Raw genomic sequence first — 26,092 nt, forward strand, 5'->3', positions numbered from 1 at the left:
ACATTATCATCTGGGAGCCGGAAGTGACGTCTTCAAGAAAAGCCAGATGTGACGGGGAAGATGAAGTAGTGGATGGACAGCCATTTTCTGGAATGTGAACTGTTGTTGGTGAGTGATTATTTGTCTTCTTTGGTTCTAGAAATTTAGAGAGAGAGGCATCAATACCATCAAACAACCCTTCATCTGTTATAACTTCACTCACCTCTGGGCTTGTTGACAGTCTCCTAAGCGCACATGTGTGACAAGTGTTACTTAGGTCTTGATGAGTTTGAAAAGATAGATTGCAATTCAGACTGTGGATCGTGGTTTTGTGTTAAAAGGATCGTGATATGATTTTTTGGAAAGATCGCCCACCCCTAATTTGACTAGATAGATAGATAGATAGATACTTTATTAATCCCAATGGGAAATTCACATTTTCCAGCAGCAGCATACTGATACAATAAATAATATTAAATTAAAGAATGATAATAATGCAGGTGAAAAAAAGACAATAACTTTGTATATGTATAATGTTAACGTTTACCCCCCCGGGTGGAATTGAAGAGTCACATAGTTTGAGGGAGGAACAATCTCCTCAATCTGTCAGTGGAGCAGGACGGTGACAGCAGTCTGTCACTGAAGCTGCTCTTCTGTCTGGAGATGATACTATTTAGTGGATGCAGTGGATTCTCCATAATTGATAGGAGCCTGCTGAGCGCCCTTCGCTCTGCCACAGATGTTAAACTGTCCAGCTCCATGCCAACAATAGAGCCTGCCTTCCTCACCAGTTTGTCCAGACGTGAGGCGTCTTTCCTCTTAATGCTGCCTCCCCAGCACACCACTGCGTAGAAGAGGGCGCTCGCCACAACTGTCTGATAGAACATCTGCAGCATCTTATTGCATATGTTGAAGGACGCCAGCCTTCTAAGGAAGTATAGTCGGCTCTGTCCTTTCTTGCACAGCGCATCAGTATTGGCAGTCCAGTCTAATTTATCATCCAGCTGCACTCCCAGATATTTATAGGTCTGCACCCTCTGCACACAGTCACCTTTGATGATCACGGGGTCCATGAGGGGTCTGGGCCTCCTAAAATCCACCACCAGCTCCTTGGTTTTGCTGGTGTTCAGGTGTAGGTGGTTTGAGTCGCACCATTTAACAAAGTCATTGATTAGGTCCCTGTACTCCTCCTCCAGCCCATTCCTGATGCAGCCCACGATAGCAGTGTCATCAGCGAACTTTTGCACATGGCAGGACTCCGAGTTGTATTGGAAGTCCGATGTATATAGGCTGAACAGGACCGGAGAAAGTACAGTCCCTTGCGGCGCTCCTGTATTGCTGACCACAATGTCAGACGTGCAGTTCCGAAGACGCACATACTGAGGTCTGTCTTTAAGATAGTCCACGATCCATGCCACTAGGTATGAATCTAATCCCATCTCTGTCAGCTTGTCCCTAAGGAGCAGAGGTTGGATTGTGTTGAAGGCGCTAGAGAAGTCTAGAAACATAATTCTTACAGCACCACTGCCTCTGTCCAAGTGAGAGAGGGATCGGTGTAGCATATAGATGATGGCATCCTCCGCTCCCACCTTCTCCTGATATGCAAACTGCAGAGGGTCAAGGGCATGTTGAACCTGTGGCCTAAGGTGGTGAAGCAGCAGCCTCTCCATGGTCTTCATCACATGTGATGTCAGAGCAACAGGCCGAAAGTCATTCAGCTCACTAGGATGTGATACCTTTGGGACTGGGGTGATACAAGATGTTTTCCAAAGCCTCGGGACTCTCCCCTGTTCCAGGCTCAGGTTGAAGATGCGCTGTAGAAGACCCCCCAGCTCCGATGCACAGACCTTCAGCAGTCGTGGTGATACTCCATCTGGACCGGTTGCTTTGCTGGCACGAAGTCTCCTCAATCAATCTAATCAAGTTTTCAAGTTTATGTAGGATTCATTAACCCTTTGGTGAGCTACTTGGAATGGGGTTGCAAGCTACTGGTGGGCTGCAAGCTACCGGTAGCTCGCGAGCGATGTGTTGGAGACCCCTGTCTTAGCCCCCCAGCCTTGACTCTCTGTCAAAAGACAGAGCCTGTTAAAGCCAATTTTGGCACTCCTTGTGTGATTTTTGGGCTATACAAAAGTAAATTGTATTGTCCTACTGACTATGGATCTGCTTGCCTGCTCTACATGGTGTTTAGCAAAAGCAAGATTGTTGCATTCAGAAAATAAAATAAAAATCAGTTTTGCATAGTATTGGAACAACTGAATTGGAAGCTATAGATGCATTGCTTTACATACTTTTTTGACAGCGTGCAATCCTCTCAAGTCTCAAACTGTAACAATTTTAACATGCACTGCCTACAGTACACAAGATGTGTTTTGGATATCATCGATAAATGATTAAAGTCTCAGCTACAGAATTTTTTTATCAGTTAAAAATGAATCTGTAAGGTAGTCCCTCATTCTCTTTATTTTTCTTCTTTGCATGTTATTGTTAGTCTTGACTTCTGCAGCCAGGTTTGGTGAAATTCTCAGTAATCGTTGATGTGGTGTAGTCTGCTGGCTTTATGCCTTGTCCTGCAGGTTTGCAGGTGAGGTTTTAGGGATGCTAATCTAGAGACTCCGTAAAACCAAGGGGACGTGCATGAGCACTGAAAACTACACATTGATGTTTGTTTTGCATGTTTGGTATTCTTTTTTTAATAAAAAGCTCCAACCTTTTCAGAAAGATAACATCTTAAATGTAAATTTTAGCGAGTGGAAGGTTCTTTTCAGACTGGGCTGATTGTGTCATTTAGGTCCTGAAACTGAAGGAGGTAAATTCAATGTGAAAGTCCAGTTTACGAAGTGTGGTTACTTTAGATTTATATGTAGCACTTTTCATCCACTGCGGTGGGTTGGCACCCTGCCCGGGATTGGTTCCTGTCTTGTGCCCTGTGTTGGCTGGGATTGGCTCCAGCAGACCCCCGTGACCCTGTGTTCGGATTCAGCGGGTTGGAAAATGGATGGATGGATGTACTTTTCATCCATGATATCGCCCAGTTTGCTGCTATTTTAGGGTAGTCATGGGAGAACCTTCAAAAGTAAAACATTTCTTAAACAAAGATCTCAATTTGTATTGCAAAGATGCCAGGTTTAGAGCTACTGACTAATTAAATCTTAGAGCACCATTACTGCGAACATGATAAAAAATGATTGGCTTCTTTATAGTCTTTATGTCTTGCAGACTACAGGAGGAATCCTCAATCTGCTAATTTAAGAATATTTTTGATCTTCCTCGACTTCAGGCTCTGAGGCTAGGGATCTGCACTGGCAATCGGAAGGTTGCCAGTTCGAATCCCGTAAATGCCAAAAGGGCCTCTGCTCTGTTGGGCCCTTGAGCAAGGCCCTTAACCTGCTCCGTCCTGGGTATGATGTTAATCTGCATCCAGCCCTGCATGTAGGCTCTCCAACCTGCAGGGAAAAACTTGGGGGTTGGTGGCAGAATTGGCACTCCAGTCACCATAAAAAAACCTCCCACTGTTCCATTCCATCAGAACTAGAGTGGTGCTGAGGTGTCACCCGTTGCAAGGCTGCACTTGGGTCCTAATCTGGATCCTGAGTTGGTTTGTCGTGTGGTGGGTGTGGGAATGCGCTGTTTCAGCGCCTGCTCCTTGCCTCCTCTCTTGACTTCAGTGGTCAATGTCATTCCTATACGGTATATTATTTTTTTCTTCATTTTCTTTTTATAACTTGTCTTACCAGCAGTTCGTAGATAGTAATTAAGAATTTGGACTTGGACCCTTTGCTTTTTAATTACACCATAAAAACAAGTGCAGTTTAGTCGATCAACTTCTTGCCAGTATGGTGCCGCACCCGTACTTGACTGGGAGTGTGTCCTACTTTTTCCCCCCCCCAAGAAAATAGTTTGTAATTTACTGTACTTCATTAACTTGGGCACTGCTGTGGTATCAACACATTAATTACTTTACTGTGGGTTGAGTCCCTGTCAAGATTAGCATGAAGGTGTGGTTTGTGAAAACCAGTTGTACTGAAACAATGTTTCTGTTCCTTTAAATGCCAGTGTTTTTCTGGCAACTTTTAACTCTGCTGGTTTCCCAAACCACGTAAATGATATAGAAGTTTTGTAATGGCAAAGGAAATCCAAAAGCTACAGTTGAGCTTCCACCAATTTTTAATAGCTAGCTTTTCACACAATGCAATCCCAGAATAGCTCACTTGTTAGATTTTGCCAGCTCCCTTTTCAAATGTTCTTAGCCTGTTCTTTGTGGAGTAGCTTCTTACATCTCAAGCTCAACCTTATTTTAAATTGATTCTAAGGTTTTTCTAAATTGTAAATGTGTCTCGTATTTTCATAGCAGACATTACAAACATGAAGCTTAGTTAGATATGTCATTTTTTTTTTTTTTCCTTTGGAATTTGACCCCTTAATAATGCGTGGTCATTGTTAACTGTATAAGAAAATCTTTATCTGCAGGACCAGGGGGTCACGAGTAACCCCAAATTACAGTTAAAACAAAACCAGTCAAACGGTGCTACAAAGCTCATTTAATGTAAACATCTTAATTAAAGTTGCATTCATACATTGTATAGATATCATCGGAAAGTGTAAAAACACTTATAAGTTTAAAAAAAATTTGAAAAAGGTTGAATTCCCATAAGCTGTTCTAATTCTAGGTGTTAGTGAGAAATATAATGATTTACTTCATGAGGTAGAAGTACATAATAAACAAGAATAGTTGTGTCAGATGATTGAAATATTAAATTATCTGCTTCAGTTTAAATGTTTAAAGTGTAAATATTATTGAGTGTAAGAGAAATTTGTCATTTTTTACCCTCAGATAGAGATCCATAGACCCCTAGTAAAGGTTTAAAAATGAAAAATAACATCATATTCACATTCACTGACCTTAAAATAGTCTAAAATCATACCTCACATGTTTATGTCTGAAACATGTCCTTTTTTACCTTCTTTGAGTGGCTCTTAGATGGTTAGGACCACTGGTAAAGAATCAGATATCAAAAATATGATCATAATCATGATCACCTACCTCGAAATAGCATGAAATGATACTCTATATGCCTATATTACTAATCCCCATCTTTTTAAAGTTTTGTAAAACGAAGTAAGTTAGACAGTCCCTACAGCTTAAGATTCTTGCCTCCAGGAGTGATGATGAGGGAAATTTCTGTTACAGTTTACAGCTGAGGTGGGTGGCAGAAAACTTGGCAGCAGCTCGATTTATGCATCAACACTGTATAAAAGTACTTTCTTTTCTGACATCACTAAAAACATTGTAATTTGTTTATTTTGAAACTTATAATGGGTATCACTGCAAGCTCTTTCATTGACCCACTTTCAGATAAAGCTCCTCCACAAATCAGTTAGCATATTCCACCCGCCTCTTCCATGTTTGTGTCTGATCTGACATTTGTTGGTTTGTTTTGACTCCTTAACCTATCTGCTAAAGTATTCTCCATCTTTTCAATGCATCACAAATCTTCCTCCAGACAGTGGCATAGCTCGAGTTCACGCCACTCGGGGCGGGGCTTCAATTTGCCGCCCTCCAACGTATCTGAATATGTTAACCTATTTAAATAGAAAATTAAAATGACGTATAGAGAAAAATTAAGATACATTTTGCATAGATTTATTTATATATAGAGAAACAGCAATATTTTTTTCACATATAATTATTTATAAGCATCAACTAGACAAGAATATAGTACAGACGCACTGATTAGCCGTGTTCTGATTATTAGTTTAATATAATTACGCTGCGAAAACCAGAACCGGTGTGGTGTACAAGTGATAGGTGGTGTGACAGATTAAACGGTCCCTGTGACCCCTTGAACCCTCAGACCAGACGTCAGACACCAGATAAAAGTCAAAATGAATATTTATTATAATAATATGAGCACAAAGCACCCTCCACTCCACTATATTCCAATAAATCAATAATCAAATAAATAATCAATACAATCCTCCACTCCCAGACGCGTTGCCACACTTCCACCCAGCTCAGCTCAGCGTCTGGGATTTCCCATCGTCCTTTTATATTCCCTGACCTGGAAGTGGTTCCAACCCTACAGTCCCTGTGATTCCTTATCACTTCCGGGTCATATAAAAAGTCCTTTTCTTCATCCCGGAAGCACGTCATTTCCTTTGTCACCTTGCCTACGACGTACTTCCGGGTTATAGGGCACAAACAACTCTCTGGGCCTCCCTGCAGCGTCATCTGTTGGCTCCTGTGGTATCCAGCAGGGCTGTAAAGGAAAACCCCATCGTCCATGATTCCCTGCTGGTATTCGGGGCACTTCCATGCCGCAGGAACAGCTCCATCTGGCGGCCTGGGGGTGCTGGCCGGTGTGACAGGCCGGCCATATCCCACAGTTGGGAAGAGCAAGAACGCATTCAGATTGTTAACGAAACAAAATTATACATTGTGAATTAGTTCTCCTAGAAATCTTCCTAGAAATTTTTATCGGTGTAATGAATTTGTGAATTTCCTCTTGGGATTATCTATCTATCTATCTATCTATCTATCTATCTATCTATCTATCTATCTATCTATCTATCTATCTATCTATCTATCTATCTATCTATCTATCTGTTTATTTTTGTTATTGCCTCATAAATTTCAACTGTCGTGTCTGATGCCATCACAGAAATACCGTCTGAAAATGATTTTTGAAGCATTTGTGGATGAAAATCAAAGAATTCAGTCATGAGTGATATTTTTCCGAACCCTGCTGTTTACACGTGAAGTGTTCTGAGCCTTTTGGCCAATAATGCCGCCCCCAAAAATGAGCCGCCCGGGGCGGACCGCCCCCTCCACCCGCCCCTAGCTACGCCACTGCCTCCAGAACAGTAGCATCTTACGAACTTAACACATCCCTATCTTCCACCTGTCTATGTGATCAGATTTCTTGTATTAAATCTTTACCTTCCATGTTTTACCCTATAGGCCTGCACGGTTTCAGCACCTTTCTACTGAAATGCAGTGAATTTATCGGACAACTCTCAATGAAATTGAGCAAATTTACTGAGGCAAATGTAAACTTGGTAAGCAATCATGCTTTCATGTGGATGGCTATTAAAGGGTTTATAAGAGACTTTTTTTATTGCTTTAGCTGCCGTTCACTCACACAAGTCTTGTAAAGTAATATCTGATGTTGAATAATTCTTAAACAAACTTGAGACAGCTATCTGATCCTATCTAATATAGCTATCTAATATCTGATCCATAGTATGAATCGTGTATCTCTTCAGGTCATTGTAGAACTCAACGATTGTCATTTAAAGAAAGCTATATTTCACATCCAACATACCTGCACCATATACAGTACTATTTTTCAGACACAAAGCCGAGTCATTACTTTCTGTAAGACTACACAGGCGCAATGCTTTTGCATCCATATCCTCCAGTAGGGTTACACTAGGCACTCTTTATAATAATATGTATGAAATTAATATACACTTTGCTGAATTTTACTCCAAGCTCTACGCAGATGAGTTCCCCTGTACCTGTCTTGAAACTATAGAGTCATTCCTCACCACTGTGAAACTTACAAAACCATCTCAAAGTGGCGACGATATCTTAAACTCTCAGATAACTACAGATGAAATTAGGTAGGCTTTATTCTCTCTCGCTAAAGTTAAAGCTCCGGGGCCTGACATGATACAGTTCAATGTGGTTTCACCATTTTGGTTACAACTTGCACAGCTGTTGCACCTTTGGTCTTTATCTGCTTTAGTGAGATGCATCTTCATCCCAGTTTAAACTCTGCCATCATTTGATCGCTTCTTAAATCTAGCAAGGATCTGACAGATTATTCCAGCTATATGCCACTTTCCTTGATGAACTTCAACGTTAAATTACTGTCCCAAGTTGTGGTCACTTGTCTTCAAACCATTATACATTAGCTCGCGCATAAAGATGAGACTGGCTTCATTTGTGATCACAGTGCAGCAGGTAATCTGCACCACTTTTTATATGTTACAAGGAAAGATCAGAGTTGCAAAAAGTACTTAGAAGTTATACTTGAGTAAAAGCCAAAGTAAGAAATCTTTAAATTAAAAAAAATATTTGAGTAAAGGTAAAAAAGTATCTACTTTCAAGAGTAGTCAAATACCAAAAGTAAAAGTATATTTTATAATAATGAGACGGTGCATGGCTTTGTCAACAGAACACAATACATTTATTTTATTTTTAAACGACACAGAATATTCTTTCCTACAATAATACACTACAGAATAATGAATCATTCAAATGCAATCCTGCCTTTGATTAGTACATAACTGCTGTCAGTGTCACAGTGATGTCCTGAATTGTGCTACTAGTGAGTGTGGGTATGACTTATGCTGTGCCTCCCCTATTGGGATACCCGGCAGCAATAGATGAGGCACTCCTACTCCAGAGAAAAGAATAATAAAATGCAACAATAGTGTACAACTCACTTAACACAGTTTGAGTTTGTTATATTTCACTGAAGTAAAGATGGATTTTAGAAGGACAATTACTGCATTAGATAGTAGTACAACAATTTCAGAAAAGTTGTTTATCTTTAACAAGATTTCTGTTGAAAAAGCTGTGGCTTCTTTTGCTTAATTTGTTAACCAGTTTTATCTATAAATTACCTGCGTGAGCACTCATGTAAACTATAGAAATAACCACAAATAAAATCAAGGCATATTATTAACTCTCCAGGATAAAATGGTGTACACCAGTTGGTTGTCTCATAATATTTATTCTTTATTTTTAATGCAATTTTGTAGATTCAGTAATTTAAATTATTAAAGAACTAGGGGGCTCTGCCCCCTGCTCGCTTTGCTCGCCAACCCCTGGCCTTGGGTAACCCGAAATACATTTGAAAGAGATTACTGTCTGTCTCGGTAATCATTACATATGAATCATGTCCACAGTCACGATATCTGTAGGTCTGTGTAATATATTTAAATGAGAATAGCAGTGTAAGTGTTATGTAATGCAAGTATAGAATGTCTTTGAGTTTGCGCAGATCTATGTGTGAGATATATTGGAGTGTATGCCGAAGACTCTTCTGCTTGTGTTTTCCGTGAGTACATATAGTATTGTATTACTGTAATGTGATTCACATATGCTGTGGAGTCCGGATGTTTGGTGCTTCTGTACTATCTCAGGTTATTGCTTGTGGTGCTTCAGAAGTGTGTTGTAGGCGCCTGCACCTTGTGCCTGCTTTGCTTGAGGCATTTGAGACGCGCGTTGTAGGCGCTTGCGTTGATTGATTTTATCCAGTTAGCTCCGTTAGTCGAGCTGTATCGTTTTGGAGCCGTGACCGTGTGTCCATTAGTTATACGTTGTTTACCGTTAGTAATATGGATATTTGCACTTACTGTTAATACGGAGCATTGTCTGACGTTGTACTGTTAGTAATGCATCACTGTAATGTGATTCACATATGCTGTGTAGTTTGGACGTGTGAGGATGCCGTATGTTTAATACGGAGCGTTCGTTTATTCTTATTACCCATCTGGTGTCGAGCCTGTGTTTTCTGTGGTTGTACTGTTAATATTGTATTACTGTAATGTGATTCACATATGTTGTGTTGCACCTACTGTTAAAATCACTTATTTACGTTAGTTGAGCTCTTTCGTTTCTGAGCCGTGGCTACTTAGCTTGCGGTGTATAGGCGCATGTGCCCTCCGTACTATCTCGGGTGTGACTATGCTGTGCTTTGTGGACGTCTGGGGACTCCATACTTTGTCTGGTTTGACTGTGGGGCGGGACGTCAAAGCCTCTTCTGTTTGTGTTTTCCGTGAGTACATATAGTATTGAATTATTGTAATGTGATTCGCATATGCTGTGGAGTCCGTATCTTTGGGGCTTCTGTACTATCTCGGGTTATTGGTCGCAGTGCTTTAGAAGCGTGTTGTAGTCACCTGCACCTTCCGTACTATGTCGGGTTTGACTATGCTGTGTAGTGTGGACGTGTAGGGTTCTGTACTCTCTTATTGTATCTCCGTCAGTCGAGCTCTTTCTTTTTGGAGTCATGCCCGCTTTGCTTGCGGCATTTGAGACGCGCGTTGTAGGCGCTTGCGTTCATTGATTTTATCCAGGTAGCTCAGTTAGTCGAGCTGTATCGTTTTGGAGCCGTGACCGTGTCTCCATTAGTTATACGTTGTTTACCGTTAGTAATATGGATATTTGCACTTACTGTTATTACGGAGCGTTTTCTGTGATTGTACTGTTAGTAATGCATCACTGTAATGTGATTCACATATGCTGTGCAGTTTGGACGTGTGAGGATGCCGTATGTTTAATACGGAGCGTTCATTTATTCTTATTACCCATCTGGTGTCGAGCCTGTGTTTTCTGTGGTTGTACTGTTAATATTGTATTACTGTAATGTGATTCATATATGTTGTGGAGTCCGTATATTTGGGGCTTTTGTACCATCGCGGGTTTTTGCTTGCGGTGTTTTAGACGCGCGAGAACCATACTGTAATGTGCTTAATATTGTATTACTGTAATGTGATTCACATATGTTGTGGAGTCCGGATCTGTGTGGTTTCTGTACTATCTCGTGTTTATGCTTGCGGTGTGTTAGAAGCACGTGGACCATGCTGTGTAGTGTGGACGTTTAGTTCAGAAGCGCGTTGTAGGCGCCTGTGCCTTTCGTACTTTCCCGCGCCTTCCGTACTATCTTTGTGGACCTGTGTGGCCTCCGTAGCCTCTTCCGTTTGACTCTGGGGTGCAGCGCAGAATCCTCTTTTTTGTGTGGCTGTGTCGTTAATCGTTAGCTATAGGCGCGTTGTTGCTTCATGTCTTATTCACGTTAGTTGAGCTCTTTTGTTTTTGGGCTGTGACTCCTTCATTCGCGGTGGATCAGACTTCACTTGCGGTTTATGAGACGCGCGCTTTCGGCGCCTGCAAACTATGTCTCATGGTCCCATCGCCGTGTACCTGCGTCCATGCCTTCCGGTTTACCATTCTCGGTTAGTAATATGGGTAACATTTTCCCACATATAAAAACATTAAACCAACTTTAATACAACATAATAAAGTGGCAATTACAAATCTGAGAGGGACATGGATCAGTTCTTTTAAATTTGAATACTTTCTCCTAAATATTGTAAAGCACAGAGAAAATATAAGTCATGCACTTTGCAATTCAGTGGGTAACAGATGTGAAGTAATTATCCAATAATTTACCAAGACAAAGTTTACCCTTGCACACAAAACTAGTATGTTCACTTAATAAGCCACTGCAAATGCCACATGGGCTGGATGAGCATCTCGACCAGAGAAGAGGATGGTTCCTTACCTGGATGGGAGTCTCTGAACAGTCAGATGGGCTTCCCAACCAAGAGAAAGGAAGGAGCCAGACAAGTAACAGCCCACCAGTTCAGTAGATGGCAATGGTCCTGGATATCAGTACCCAGTATGGAACCAGTAGGGCATGCTGGGAAGTGTAGTCCGGTAACAGTCCTGCTGGGGTCCCTGGGTACCACAAGGGGGTACAGCAGATATATGCGCTCCTTACAATAGTACTTCCGTATGACCCGGAAGTACTTCCATCTGACAGTTGTCCAGGCACCGGAAGTACTCCTGGGTCCTCGATAAAAGGGACCGCACTCCCTTGTTCAGGCGAGTCAGAGCTGGGAGGAAGGAATGCAACATTCAACTGGAGGAGGGCAGTGCAGTGGTATGAGGAATTGTGGAGAAGAATCCTGTGCTTTCGTCTCTTTTGGAGGTATTTATAATAAAAATCATCCATTATTTGAACCCGGGACTTGGTGTGTGTTCATGTTGGCTGTTTGGGGCTTGCTGTCGCCCCGGTTTCCATCACACCACCTATATTTTCCTTAGACATTGTGGCTGTACTAGATTCTGTTTGGCAGGGAGGTATTCTTTTAACATGAGTGAGACATTATACTCGATTCCCAATGTATCAGTTCTTTCCAATTTACAGCTATCTCGTCCCTTTCCCGTCTTCAGGGAAATGGGACAGGGCTACCCCCTCTCAATTATGCTCTTCATTCTTTCACTAACTCCTAGACCCAGGCATCACTCAGGCTGTAAAAACAGTGCTAAAAGCATTAGTTCTGAGCGTCACTTGGACAACTGAATAGACGCGTCTCGTAAGCGTTAGACCCAAGGATTACTCGGGCTGTAAAAGTGCCAAAGTGCATAGGAATGACACTGACTTCTGAGGTCAAGGAAGTGATAGGGGCGCGTCTTGCATAAGCGACAGTACCAAGTGTTACCCAGGCAACGGTGCAGACACATCTTCTCTTGGCCTCATAATGGCGTCTCGTAAGAAACATTTTTCAGCAGCTCAGGTGTTGCACTCACTCGACAAGTGATATGAGCAGTGATGACGAAGTGAATCTGTTTTCAGGCAGTGAAACTGAAATGGATCGTGAAATCGAAAGTGATTCAGATGAAGCCGTAAGTTACCCTCATGTCAATCGCACATGTGCAGTGTGCTGTTGTAAAGCTGATCAGTCTGGAAAGAAAATCCGCAAGGAATCACCCTACTGTTGTCCTGACTGTGACGACTGATTGTGTATTTCACCATGCTTCAAGATATACCACACCAATGATACATTTTAACAGTCTATATTGTATTAGCAATAGTTTTATTATTATTATTATTTGTATCATTAATAAGATGATCCGCTGTGGCAACCCCTAACGGGATCAGCCGATAGCAGAAAATTATTTGTATCATTATTATCCTTTCTACACTTCTGACTTTGTATTTTTAGTGTTTTGCATGGTTTACCGTAGAAAGATCAGGTTTAATAAATATGTAATTTTTCAAGGCAACTTTTTCCATCTTTTTTTTCGAGAGAAAATGTAATGCTAAGGAGGCTATGCCACTTGTGGCACTCTTGCATAATTCACAACTGTTTTATCCTGTAACTATTAACAGTTTGGTGGGATGGGGACTTTATTGTCTTTTTGATGTCTGGTTGTTCCCTTTTTTCTCTTTAAAACTAATAAAAATTGCTTACAAATAAAAAGCCAATTTTCAGAAAATCAAAATGAAAATGGTCAAATCCAAAAATTCACACAAAGCATGAAGGAAGGAAAGAAGAATAAAAGGGGAGCCAAACAACAAAAGCGGGGAGGCTGAGCAGACTACAGGAATGTGTATGGCTCTTTTAAGTTATAGGCCCTAATTGCAGTCAAGTGCGGAAAAGCGCTGAGGAAAATCTACAAAAATTACCACAAACAAACAGATTACAAACAGGGAAATATGCGTAACCTAAATTTCAAATCACTAAAAAAATCACAAAGACACAATCATAACAATGCTACAGATAAACTAATATTAACATTATTGTTTATTATTTTGTGGGCTTCTCTTGAAGGATTACTTGTGGTCAGTTATTTTTGACTACCAATGGAGTGCCCCAGTGTGTACATTGGTCCCACGTTAAGCACAGTCAAACACCTGGCTAAGAGAAGCTGGGTGTCAGACAGTTACGCTGGCTGGGAGGAAGGCTGTGTGTGAAATTTTATTGGTAGGTAGTAAATGTTAGATTTATTTTCTCACATCTCCATCCGCAGATAATGAAAAGGTGACTGTATAGTTATGTGGTACTACTGTAACAGTGGTGACCTTTGCCATCAACTTCTCTGCCAAACTTTTAAGTTCTGAAAATTACAGATGACCATTGTCACACACGTGCGCATGGGAGGCAGCTAAAGGGCTCGAGGGAAGGAAGTTCTGAGGCATGCCGGGATGTGGCAGAGTGCACTGATTCTTCTTTTCCCTTGCCTGTAGACCATTCCCGGGAGATCTCACCTGGCTCTCATGACGTCACTTCCGGGACCGAGCCAATGGAAGAAGACCTTACCGGCTCTGGCCCCTGTGATGTCACCTCCGGGCGTGAACCAATGGCCGATGATCCTGAGCCAGACCCATACGACCTCACTTCCTGTCTTCCCCTTTAAAAGTCTAACCGTTTCCCCTATGTGTCAGTCTTGTTGTGGACTCTGTAGTAAGCACATCAGTGCTCTGTATTTTGCATTTTTGACTTTGCAGCCAGGATACCTTATTACATGGGTGGCTTCCCCAAAACTTTATCTGTGTTATGTCTCATTATTGCGACACCATCTGTTAGTATTTTAATATTTAGCACAACTCACCATGGTAAATAAGAAAGACTTACGCTTTCTGCAGCACACTCCTTGATTCGTTAATTGCTCTAGAAAGTCTTTGACTCATCTTTTATAAGGGAAAGATGTGGAGGTGGTCTTCTTAGCTAATACAATATGTTTACTAACTGTTTACTATGTATTGAATTCACCACCATGATTAACATTATTCTTTTTTTTATTTTATTGATTTTATTAAAATCAAATAAAATTCCACACACATAACTCAAGTTTTACAAAAAAAGGTTCAAAATAAATCAGCCCCCACCCCTGAGAAAGAGAGCTAGGCCAGCAGTGTAAAGCTTTATGCTAGTAAAACAAGTGGATAGATAAAATAATAAATTAATGAAGATAAATGGAGTTAAAGAGAGGAGAGAACCTGCTTCCTCAATTTAAATGCTTATTCTAAAATGTTATTGATTAGATCCTTCCAGGTTTTGAAAAAGTTTTGTAAAGATCCTCTAAGTGCGAATTTGATTTTTTCCAGTTTCAAATGGTATATAACATCAGTTACCCACTGACTAGAATAGGTGAGTTAGGATTCTTCCAGTTGAGCAAGATAAGTCTACGTGCTAATAGTGAAGTAAAGGCAATTACAGTTTGTTTGTCCTTCTCCACTTTAAGCCCCTCTGGGAGCCCACCAAGCACAGCTGTTAGTGGATTAGGAGGGATTGTGACACCAAGGCTGTCTGAAAAGCATTTAAAGATTTTGGTCCAAAATGATGTTCATTTGCTGGAGGCCCAAAACATGTGGCCCAGTGAGGCAGGAACTTGATTGGAGCATTCGCAGGTTGGATTTCGCCCTGGAAACATTTTCGACAATTTTAAATGAGAGAGATGTGCTGTTTAATTTAATATTTTCTTTATCAGTATGCTGCTGCTGGAGTATGTGAATTTCCCCTTGGGATTAATAAAGTATCCTTTCTTTCTTTCTTTCTTTCTTTCTTTCTTTCTTTCTTTCTTTCTTTCTTTCTTTCTATCTATCTATCTATCTATCTATCTGTCTGTCTGTCTGTCTGTCTGTCTGTCTGTCTGTCTGTCTGTCTGTCTGTCTGTCTGTCTGTCTGTCTGTCTGTCTGTCTGTCTGTCTGTCATTTTGAGTTGAATAATTGTATGCTTTGTGCATATGGAGCTCGAGTGAATTCTGTGCATTGCTACTTTCCACTCCTTTTCTGAAATGTTGAGTAAGGGATCCTTCTCCCACTGTCCTCTTGGATCTTTGAAATGGAGGGACTGTAAAATGTTTTTATATATTGCAGAAATGCTGTCTGAGTCCTCAAGACTGATCAATATTTTTTCCGGCATAGAGGTAGGTGGGAGGTGAGGAAAATTGGGCAGGTTCTGTTTAAAAAAGTTTCGAATTTGAAGGAAGTGAAAGAAATGTGTTTCTAGAAAGTTTAATTTGGAGTGTAATTGTTCGTAGGATGCAAAGACGTTGTTTATGTGCAGATCTCTAAGTGATTTAATCTCAAATGTTTTCCAGGCATTAAAAACTGCATATGTTTGAGAGGGTGGAAAAAGGTGGTTCTCGTGCAGAGGTGCCACAGATAAAAGCTTCACTATCTTAAAATACTTCCTACATTGGTTATTCTGATTGAGTGAAGCACAATTGGGTTTTTAGTATATTGGTGATGACTTGTACTTATTGGGGTGCAAAGCAATGAATATAAAGAAGTACTGCAGGATTTTATTTCTGTTGCAGACCAAGCCTGTGTATGTTCATCTATTTGTGTCCATGTTTTTATAGTTTGTTGGTTTGCTGCCCAGGAATAAAATTGAACGTTAGATAGAGCCTTCCACCTTAGGTCTTGACTTCCATTATTCTGATAAGCAAGTTTTTTTTGCCAGGATTGTGAAATGTATGTGGTTCCCATGTCAAGCCAAAATTTCCCTGCCACTTATGTAGAGACACAGTTGAATTATTTCTGCATTCTTTCTTCTACACATCTATCTATAGTTACCAGTCTTGTATTGTTCAGAGCATGTTTACCGTGCAAGGTGGGCTGGTCATACTGGTCCTTCTAGTAATTTGAAAGGAATCTTAAAATTACTGCAAGTAGCCATATGAGTAATGATATACTCCTCTTCTCTTCTGAACACATTCCAGTCAGCCTCATGCCCTTTATAACACTTCCCCAATAACATTGAAGTGTAGAGTTTATATGATTTTGGGTTTGTTTTCGAGGACAGATAGCTTTGCAATCTGGATTACCCTTAGGTGAACATTGTGCATTTGAGATAGGCATTGTCCTTGATGATGTCACCAACTCACCCTTAGATATGGTCAAGAATCATTTAAACCACACATTTCCTTTCATGACCCAGTCCTGTTATTTACACCAGTCAACCCTTCCTCCCACATCGCTTCATTTGTAAGCACCATGATAAAACATGAACTTCAAGTAACAATTTCTTTGTATTCTGCACATATGACAACACTACTACTACTACTACCTGTGCCACTCAGCTTTTCCTTCAGGGTGGTTTTTTTCCTTGACTAGTTTGCTGCAACTCTCTCATGGCAATGCTCTTAGCAACTGTCACAAGCTTCTCCAAAATGCATCTGCATGACTGATCTTCTCTGTTCCTCATTTCACCCACACTACTCCTCTGCTCTTCTTTCTTCATGAGCTTCAGTTGCAGCAAGAATTGAGTTCAAAACTGTTCTTGACTTACAGATCCCTGCATGACTCTACTTCACAATATTCCCCGTCTCTGGTCTCCCCTTATTTCTACATTTGCTCTTACCAGAAGTGCTAAAACCGGACAGTGTGACTCAGTTTTCAGTCCCATTCTGGGTATTGAGCTTTTCATAATAATCCAACCTGCTCACACTTTAGTGATGTTGAGCGTCTCTTAAAAAAGGCCTCAACAAAATATGCCGTGATTGCTCATACTTTCTTTCTGTCCGCTCTCCACTTAGAGGTCTGTTATACTGTGTGTGTGTTCGTCCGTCGAATCAACAAGGACCATCTAGTCATCTGGTTAAGGGTGGGGTAGATCAGGGTGGGTGCGTAGGTGGCTTGCTAGTCCGCTGCGTGCTCGGAATAGTCTCTGGCAATGTGGACAGGGAATGGTTGCGGCAGACGGTGGTCTAATGCTGTTTTTTCTGGCTTGTCTGCGTTGTTCAGCTGCCGCGGTCCTCCTGGTTTCATAAGATTGAGCCCCCTTCTTGACAGCTGATCTCCATTTGGTTCTGTCCTGAGCTGTCTGTTCCCATTTAGTAGGATTGATGTTAAAGGCTTTCAGAGCTACTTTGAGTGTGTCTTTATAGCGCTTACGTTGACCTCCTTGGGAGCACTTGCCTTGCGTGAGTTCACCGAAGAACAGCTTTTTAGGAAGCCGATTGTCACCCATACGGGCTACGTGTCCTGCCCATCGGAGTTGAGACTGCATCAAGGTGGTAAAGATGCTGGGTAAGTCTGCTCTGGCAAGAACCTCCGTGTCAGGCACTTTGTCTTGCCACTTAATGCCGAGAAGCTTTCTGAGGCAGATTGTGTGAAAGTGGTTTAATTTCTTGGCGTAACGCTGGTATACTGTCCACGTTTCACATCCGTAGAGCAATGTAGAGAGGACTGCTGCGCAATACACCTTGGTCTTGGTTTCTTGTCTGATACCTCTCCTGTCCCACACGGTGCTGCGGAGTCTGCCAAATGTTGTACTCGCTTTTGCCAGTCTGGCATTCGTTTCGTTGTCCATGACAACAGTTCTGGAAAGGGTGCTGCCCAAGTAGGTGAATTTGTCCACCACGTTTAGATGCTGCCCGCTGATGGTGATGGTGGGTTCCACGTAGGGCTTCCTGGGGGCTAGTTGATACATGACTTCAGTTTTCTTTGTGTTAATTGTGATACCAAAGTTGTTGCAGGCCTCGACAAAGATATCAACGCTGTGCTGCATGTCGGCTTCTGTGGCAGCGTTGAGGGCGCAGTCATCCGTGAACAGAAGCTTGTTGATGATGTTACATTTGACCTTGGTTTTCGCTTGAAGCCTCCTAAGGTTAAAGACTGATCCATCGGTACTCTAATCAAACATCACAGATTTTGTTTGAGGTGTAATTTTTCATCTGTTCTTGGAAAAACTAGCACTAGAGATCTTGTGTTTTGTTCTCTTTTGCTTGTAAACTTTGGACTTCCTAATCACTCCTGTTGTGTGTATTATGTTTTGCTTTGTAAGTCACCTTGGACAAAGTAGTTTGCTTAATAAATGAATAGTAAAAGTAGTTTCACTTACAGTTGTGACCAGCACAATGGTGTAGTGGGTAGTGTTCCTGCCTCATGGATCCCACATCCTGGGCTTGCATCTTATACCTGGTGTGAGTTTTCCTCACATATCCCCAAGGATGTGTTTGTAATTTTGATTAATAATCTCAAACCCCCCTTATATGGGTGTTTGCATGAGTGGACACTGTGTTGAACTTGTGCTCAGTCCAGGGCTGTTTCTTGTCTTTACCCAGATCTGCCGGTATAGATTCTGGTTCTCTGTGACCCTGAATTACATTAAGCAAGTTTGAGAGAGTCACAATATATTACTTATAGTTGCGCTTTATTTTAAAAAAACAAAATTTAATAATGTTCTTTCTTTGGTGGAGATGATACACCCTTTTTCCTGTTTGCAATTCAAGCTCGATTGTTCATTAGACCGTACGTTTTTGTGGTTTGCAGGGTGCATACTAAAGTAATCTACAGTATCTCACCAGTGTGCACATTAACAATGATTTAAGCTTATAATGCAGCACATCTGAATGGTTAGATCTTTGTCTTTTTTGACTGTAACTGATCACTGTTAGTGATTAAGCATTCACTTATAGCTGACAAATGTCTTATTTGCAAAATTTTCCACAGTGTAACATTTGAATAAGTTACTTGAATTAAAAAGAAGTTATGTCTAAAAGGTGAAACAAAGATTTTTTTTAAGAATAAGTTGGGACTCTTAAATGGGACTAATATAGAGGACTCTCTCACGAAATGCAAGACTTTTGGTCCACCATGCATGATATCACTGATGTACATCAAAACCAAATTGTGAGAGATATGTAGACAGTTTTAAGTGTTGGCCAACTGATGTTAACTTCTATGTAGCTCTTAATGATCTTGTACACACTAGTATGTCTTTGGTTCAAAAAACAGATATGTATCTCCATTTTCACCTTATGTCCACAGTACCCTTGCATTTTCAACTAAAGAAAATGAATCCTTTTGAAAGTGTGTAACGGCCGACCCCTTACCCAGCCAGAAGCTACACTACCAAGACCTGTGGCCTGGAGGAATTACTGAGGCTAACCTACATATACCAAGCCGTACCTCTAACAAATAATATTTTCCCCTCAATCGACGGTTTAAACATAAGCACACAAAAGCAGGTATGTCACATAAGTGAATAAATATATTAAATGGAACACAATAACAAAACACTAGTGCACATTCCCCACGTAGAAAAAATATATATATGTATATCCCTCCACCAAAGCAGCAACGTGTAAACACCATATATACAATAACAAACCCTCCCTTGCCCCTGTAACATATAACAAAACACAAATAACAACAATGGATGAATACGGAAATGACAATGATCGTGAACTTGAGTCCGGTTATATTACTGTCCTGAATATGGATGACTGATCAACAAAGAATGGATGTGTTTGAATCTCCCAGAAAATGGAACAATCTCATTGTGTTTCCTCAGTGTGTGGTAGATAATGAAGTCCAACCCTGGGGTCTCTGGCAGTGATTGAGCTGAAGTGAATCCGGCTGAATGAAAAACAAACTGGATACAAAGCGTAATGAGAAGAATAGCAGGAAGTGGTGGTTCGATGTCGTTTAATGAATTCTCTATCTTTCTCCTTCCTCCTCTCTCTCTTCTTTCCCTCCTGATCGTTTAAATAGTAAAGAGCCGGATGTAACTGATTTTGAAAAGGTGCTTTCCATCCTGGGGCTGCGGTCTCTCTCCCTCATCTGTCCCCTCTGTATTTACGGGGACAACATTTACTGATGCACACAATATGAACAGCAAACGATGGAAACAAAACGCACTCAGCACATACATTGAAAACACTATTAATATGTAGCCCTGCTACAAGTGCACCACATAACTGGAGACTTATGAATAGGCCAGCATGGCATTTCAGTGTAGACAGGTGAATGAAGACGAACATTTCTGAAAATGCACAGACTCCATCATGGTTTGGTTGGTTCATGATTATTATGTGCCTCTTCCCTGATTGGATTCTGCTCATTACAATGTCTGATTCAATAATTAATTACCCTTCACAGGAGAAAAGCATATTCCAACATAGCTGACACAGAAGAGTTGCTTTCCATGGTGCTTGTTGTGTTGCTTACCTATATGCATTTAAATTGAATTTTGTGTAACTTTTAGAAATTGTCATCAATGGACTACTCATGCTACACGATAGACTTTCCAGTGGTATATGTGTTCAATCTGCACAAGCACATTCAATCTGATTAACATGCTACCATGTGGGTGCTCAGCTATACACATATGGTGCACACATATTGTGGTTGCAGCCCTGTGAATTTTGGAAAATTTTAAGGGAACCAAAAAATTGGCTCATGAGACTGCTCACATTACAAGACAGGTGAGTGAAATTTATGACCTGACAGAAATTCTGATACAGCCCAGTTGTGAGAGGCAATTGGGCATTACAACCATACTCGTACGGCATGTAAAACGAAGGCTGAAATTTGGACCAACTCCGAAAATGTGTTGGAAACTGTAAATTGGGCTTAAAATTGTGCCAAAATCATAAAATGGATGCCCGGTTTAAGATGTCCATGCTGTGTGGGTGAGTTTGTCATATGTGTTTTCATATGGATGAAAATACTTTGATAAATGATTTGAAAATGCTATTGTAGATACAGATCATTTTTATTTAAAAAACACTAACTGATTAAAAACATAGTAGTGTGGAATGTAGCGTCTATCTCCTGAAACTGCAAGATGTAATGTTCAGAAGTCACAATGTTGTTACCTCCACATTTGCTACTGTGAAATAGTACGGCCTGGACACAGACAGGCAGAAACATTTAAAGCCATCACCCCACGTTTGTTTTACACAATAGTATCTACAAAGTCTTACGTGCACCGCCACAAACAAACCCCCACAGTCTCCCAAAGTCCAGGCTTCACTTAGCCACCTCTCTTTCTCTTTCTTCTCTCACACTCCAGGCCTCTCCTTGCCGCCTCCTCTCCGACCTCGTCCAACTCCTCACCCGACTCCAGCCTTGATTGAAGGGAGGCAGCCCCTTAAATAGGCAGGCGGCTGATGACCACACCCGGCCACCTGCCACAATACTCCCCCGCACGCTGAGACCCCACGGAGCCAGCGGCCCGTCCCGCGAGGACAGATTTTCCTCAGTGGCAGGTCGATATATCTCAGCCTAGGGCCCGGACCTATAAAATAAAAAGAAAAACAAGGGGCGGAGACATTGCCCTGATGCAGCGCCTTGGCGTGCTTCCTCCTTGCTTGGCCCAACACTCTCTGCTCCGTCCGGCACCCCGATTCTCTCTTTCTTGGCCTCCCCATCCGAGATTTCCGTGGTCCCCGCCACGGGACCGCCAACTGGAGCACACTCACGTTTCACCTCCCAGCCTGCGGGTTTTCCCTCTGCCTTGGCAGAGGGCGGCCCTTCGTGGGACGTGTGCACCCAGCAACACGTCCTTCCATATCGGAGGAGTCAGCTTTCTTCCTCCGACTCCTCCTCTTACTTTGGGACGCCGCGACGGTTCGAGCCTGCCTATAGGAAAAGGACAGACCCTGCCCTCCCGGCGTCCGCAGCTTTTCGTGGGCGGTCCTACTCACCATCCCCGCTGTGCGCCTCGGTTCAGAAGTTCCAGCGCCGCGCCGTTCCCCTTTCGCCAGCGGCACTTGTTTTGGCACGACGGCCGTCCCCTCTGATTCCTGCGTCTCTGCCTGGAGGGCACATCGCTCAGGTGGCGGCAATCCGGCAAGCAGAAGGCATCTCTGCAACTGCTGCAGAATCGCTGCCAGGGAGAGAAAGTCAGTCGACAGTGTGCTTACCTGACAAGCAGTGCCACTCGCTGACTGCTTTCTATGGGCCCTTTCCTCCGGCCCATTCGGGTGTCTGGCTGGCACGGGATGGACATTCCCTGGTCCCAATCGCTGGCGGGCACACAGGACACGCTATCCAACCCCATGCCTGTCGCAAGGAGGGACTTCCGGTCGGCGGCCATCTCGTCCTCCTTCCTCACACGGAGACGAGACTCTGGCCAGCTTTGCAGCTGCTGCGGCTGTCGTAGCTACAGCCCTTCCTTCTCGGCAGCTCCTCTTGCTGCTGCCGCGTCCTTGAGCCGCCCCTGAAACACATAGTCCAACAGCGGACCACTAATGGTCCACCACACACTCTGTAGCTGTGGGGTTGGGTGCACGCCACCCCTGCGTCACGTGGGTGAGCTCCCCTGTTGTGCCGGGCCATTCACAGACATTTTTTTAAATGCAGGTCCCCGCCTTGTCCCAGGTGGAGCATCCTGCCGCCTACGCCACTGTGAAATAGTACGGCCCGGACACAGACAGGTAGACACGTTTAAAGCCATCACCCTACGTTTATTTACACAATAGTATCTACAAAGTCTTACGTGCACCGCCACACACAAACCCCCACAGTCTCCCAAAGTCCAGGCTTCACTTAGCCACCTCTCTTTCTCTTTCTTCTCTCACACTCCAGGTCTCTCCTTGCCGCCTCCTCTCTGACCTCGTCCAACTCCTCACCCGACTCCAGCCTTGATTGAAGGGAGGCGGTCCCTTAGATAGGCAGGCGGCTGATGACCACACCCGGCCACCTGCCACACTACCTCTTTATTAACGTAGTACTTTGTAATTGTAATTATTGCTTAGCCCAGGTACTGTGGTGTCATCAGCTAATGTGGTAATTTATTTTTTCTAATCATGTCCATATGTTACATACTGTCTGGAGCTGAGGCAGTGAAGAGTTTTCAAAAATTGAAACACAAGGCTTCATCCCTAAAACAACTTTGGCTAAACTAGAAAAACTGGAAACAGACATACTTGTAATGTTTCTTAGGTTTTGTTCCTGATAGTTATTCATTTTGTTCTTGTTCCATTTTGTAGTTGTAATAATTTTTATTATTTATTTTATTTATTTTTCATTTAATTTTTCATGACCACTGCTATTTTGTTGATCGGTGGCCATATTATTGTTGGTAATGCATTTCCCATGCTACTATATCATACTTGGAAGTGACATCATTGTCCAGAAGGTATTTAAAACAACAGCATTCTACTAAGTTCGAATGTGACTAAAACACTATTAGCAATATTTGCTTCCCTTAGTCATAATCAGTAAAAAATTTTTTGCTTAGGTTATTAAATTAGATTTTTGGTTAACAGCTTTGGTGCTTTGATGTTTTTGTACTTGCTGGCTAAGATCACTGCCTGTTTTGTGACCACTCTTCTGCATTTTCATCACCTGACCAAACCCCTTTTTACGCTTGTCATGTCTGGACTACTGTAATTCGCTTCTGGCAGGAGTAACCGCATGTGCTATGAAGCCACTGCAGATGGAACAGAATGCAGCATCTTGTATTTAACCAGCCGAGATGGGCTCATGTCACTCCTCTGTTTAGGTCATTACGTTGGGTCCCTGTAGCAGCACGCATTAAGTTCAGATCCCTATTGCTTGCCTACAGAGTACTCAAAGGGTCAGCACCTTAAAATAAGGAGACCCTGGTGAAGTCCTATACTTCTTCTCGCCCACTCAGGTCTGCCAGTGAACAGCGTCTGGTGATGCCACCTCTATGTGGTATCAAGTCTCAATCCAGACTCTCTTCCTATGTAGCTTGTAGTTGGTGGAATGACCTACGCACCTCCATCTGTACTGCTGACTCACTCATTGTATTTAAATTGCAATTAAAAACCCATCTGTTCGGCAATATCAGTCTAATTGATAGGAAAAAAACCAAAACTTTGCTCTGTGATATTTTATACTGTTGGTTAATTTGTTGTTAGACTAATTTTAATTACTTTATTGACTGTAATCCATGACTGTATATTTATTAGTTATTACATCTTTTTTTACTTGTGGCAATCAAATTTTTTGTAACCTATCCTACTACAGTTGCTGAACAAACAGGCCATAGCCTAATGTTACTCAATTATGTTTACCTCTTTTGTAAGTCGCTTTTGATAAAAGCGTCTACAAAGCAAATAAATGTAAATGTACACTGCCTTTCAATTACTGCAGTACAAGCTGAAAGAGTCAAATCTTTACTGTGCTACTTAAAAGATGAGGATTGACTTAAGACATTTAAAGCAGTCGTTTTTCGACCTAGAATGTGTTGTCTTTTGAATGTGCTTAATTATCACTGACTGCTTGTACTGTTATTGTTTTTTTCAGATCCAGATTGGGCCTCATACAGACTGGGGATCTTCATTTGTCTGAACTGCTCAGGAACCCATCGGAATTTGCCGGAAGTCAGCAGGGTGAAATCCATCCGGCTAGACTTCTGGGATGATGATCTTGTTGAGGTACACTTTAGAGCAGATAAATTCTGCACCATACATTTCATTCCGACAACAGGAACCCTTTTTTATTTATGATCAAGTAGCCAAAGTCCAGTATGACCAGAGCTACATCTTTTGTTCATCATGCTTAAGAAGATAGCATATCAAGAAAAATGTGTGAACTATGAATATAGTTAGTTATGATGTCAACTCTGTACTTGGTTAACGTACTACCCAACCAGGGAATGGTCACATACATTAAATTTTTTGTCAGTGGTACACAAATGTCACCAAATTTGAACTAAATGCTTTAGTATCTGCAAGTTTAAATTATAAAGCAAAATTAACACTAATGTTATTGTCTGAAATGTAAGATCAAAAGAGTATCAAACATTTTATGTTTTTGCAAAATATGTTGCACTCTGCCAGTGTATATGTGAGTGTTTGTATTGGCAGTTTGTATAAGAATCCTGGAAGGGCAAGAGTACTTAAAGTAATATCGACTTGTGTGATAGGACACTATTGTTTTATTTTTGGTGTATGGTTTGTAAGTTCCACTTCTGACCTAATCCTGACATTGTCAAATATATAGTATACATATCAGTAGACGGGAAAAGGTCAAGACAAAATTCATCAGGATGAGATAATATAGGAATGTATTTGCGATCTAAAGCCAATTTATGCTTTATGTGTACGCAAATCTACACTTGTGTGCAGAAACAAAATGGCATCAATGCAGAAAGACCACATCTCCAATTTTTTGTATGCCAGGATTATTTTCCTTTAAATTTGATACTTTATGTAACTCCCAAATAGAAACACTCATGTGCAAATTGTACAGTAACCACTAACTTGAAAAGTTTGAAAAGACAACCATCTACTTTTCATGTATGTGATAAGTGGTCTGTGGTGTAGGACTGGTTTTAAATAAATAATCAGGTCCCAGTAGCCTGCAGCCTCCAATCAGACATGGGTGTGTGCAAGAGTGCTTCACTCTGGGGTTGGTTGGGTTGCCTGGCTGATTGCACATACATGTGTGAAAGCGAGCGTAACTCAGGTGCCTCATTCACACCTCGGAAGTGGCAGGGTATCACATCCATGTATATCAGGCAAGTTAAAAGATCCCTGCATGGGACAAGAAGAGGAACAAAAAAAAAAAAAAAACGTGGGAAAGGACAAAGAAGAGAAAACGAAAAGTGAGTATGAGGTTAAAGGATGGAGATAATCACAGGAGTGAGTGAGAAAGAGCCGGTACAAGACAGGTAGGAAGCAGGTGGATGGGAATGTGAGCCTTGGGGATGGAAGATGTGGCTGGTGCTCACAAAGGGCTTGCGGGTTTCTTCTACTGAGCATTCAGGGAGCAGGAGCAACCAATAATATCCAGAAGGATTCCACCGGAAAACCATGTAATGGCAGTGGGAGTTGGGATCGGTGGCGCCCCGTGGAACATCATGGGATTGGTGGTG

At 41.8% G+C, this 26,092-nt stretch overlaps 1 protein-coding gene across 1 annotated transcript in view; it reads left to right on the forward strand.

The window, feature by feature from the left end:
* The window catches only part of adap2 (ArfGAP with dual PH domains 2), a 70,453-nt gene that overhangs the window by 16,612 nt on the left and 27,749 nt on the right, over positions 1-26,092 (forward strand). The window contains exon 2 of the mRNA XM_028818852.2: positions 24,520-24,650. Within this exon, the coding sequence (XP_028674685.1) occupies positions 24,520-24,650 (131 nt within the window). The remainder of the gene's footprint in view (positions 1-24,519; positions 24,651-26,092) is intronic.

This window comes from Erpetoichthys calabaricus, chromosome 14, assembly GCF_900747795.2.
Source record: "Erpetoichthys calabaricus chromosome 14, fErpCal1.3, whole genome shotgun sequence".
Taxonomy (NCBI): domain Eukaryota; kingdom Metazoa; phylum Chordata; class Cladistia; order Polypteriformes; family Polypteridae; genus Erpetoichthys; species Erpetoichthys calabaricus.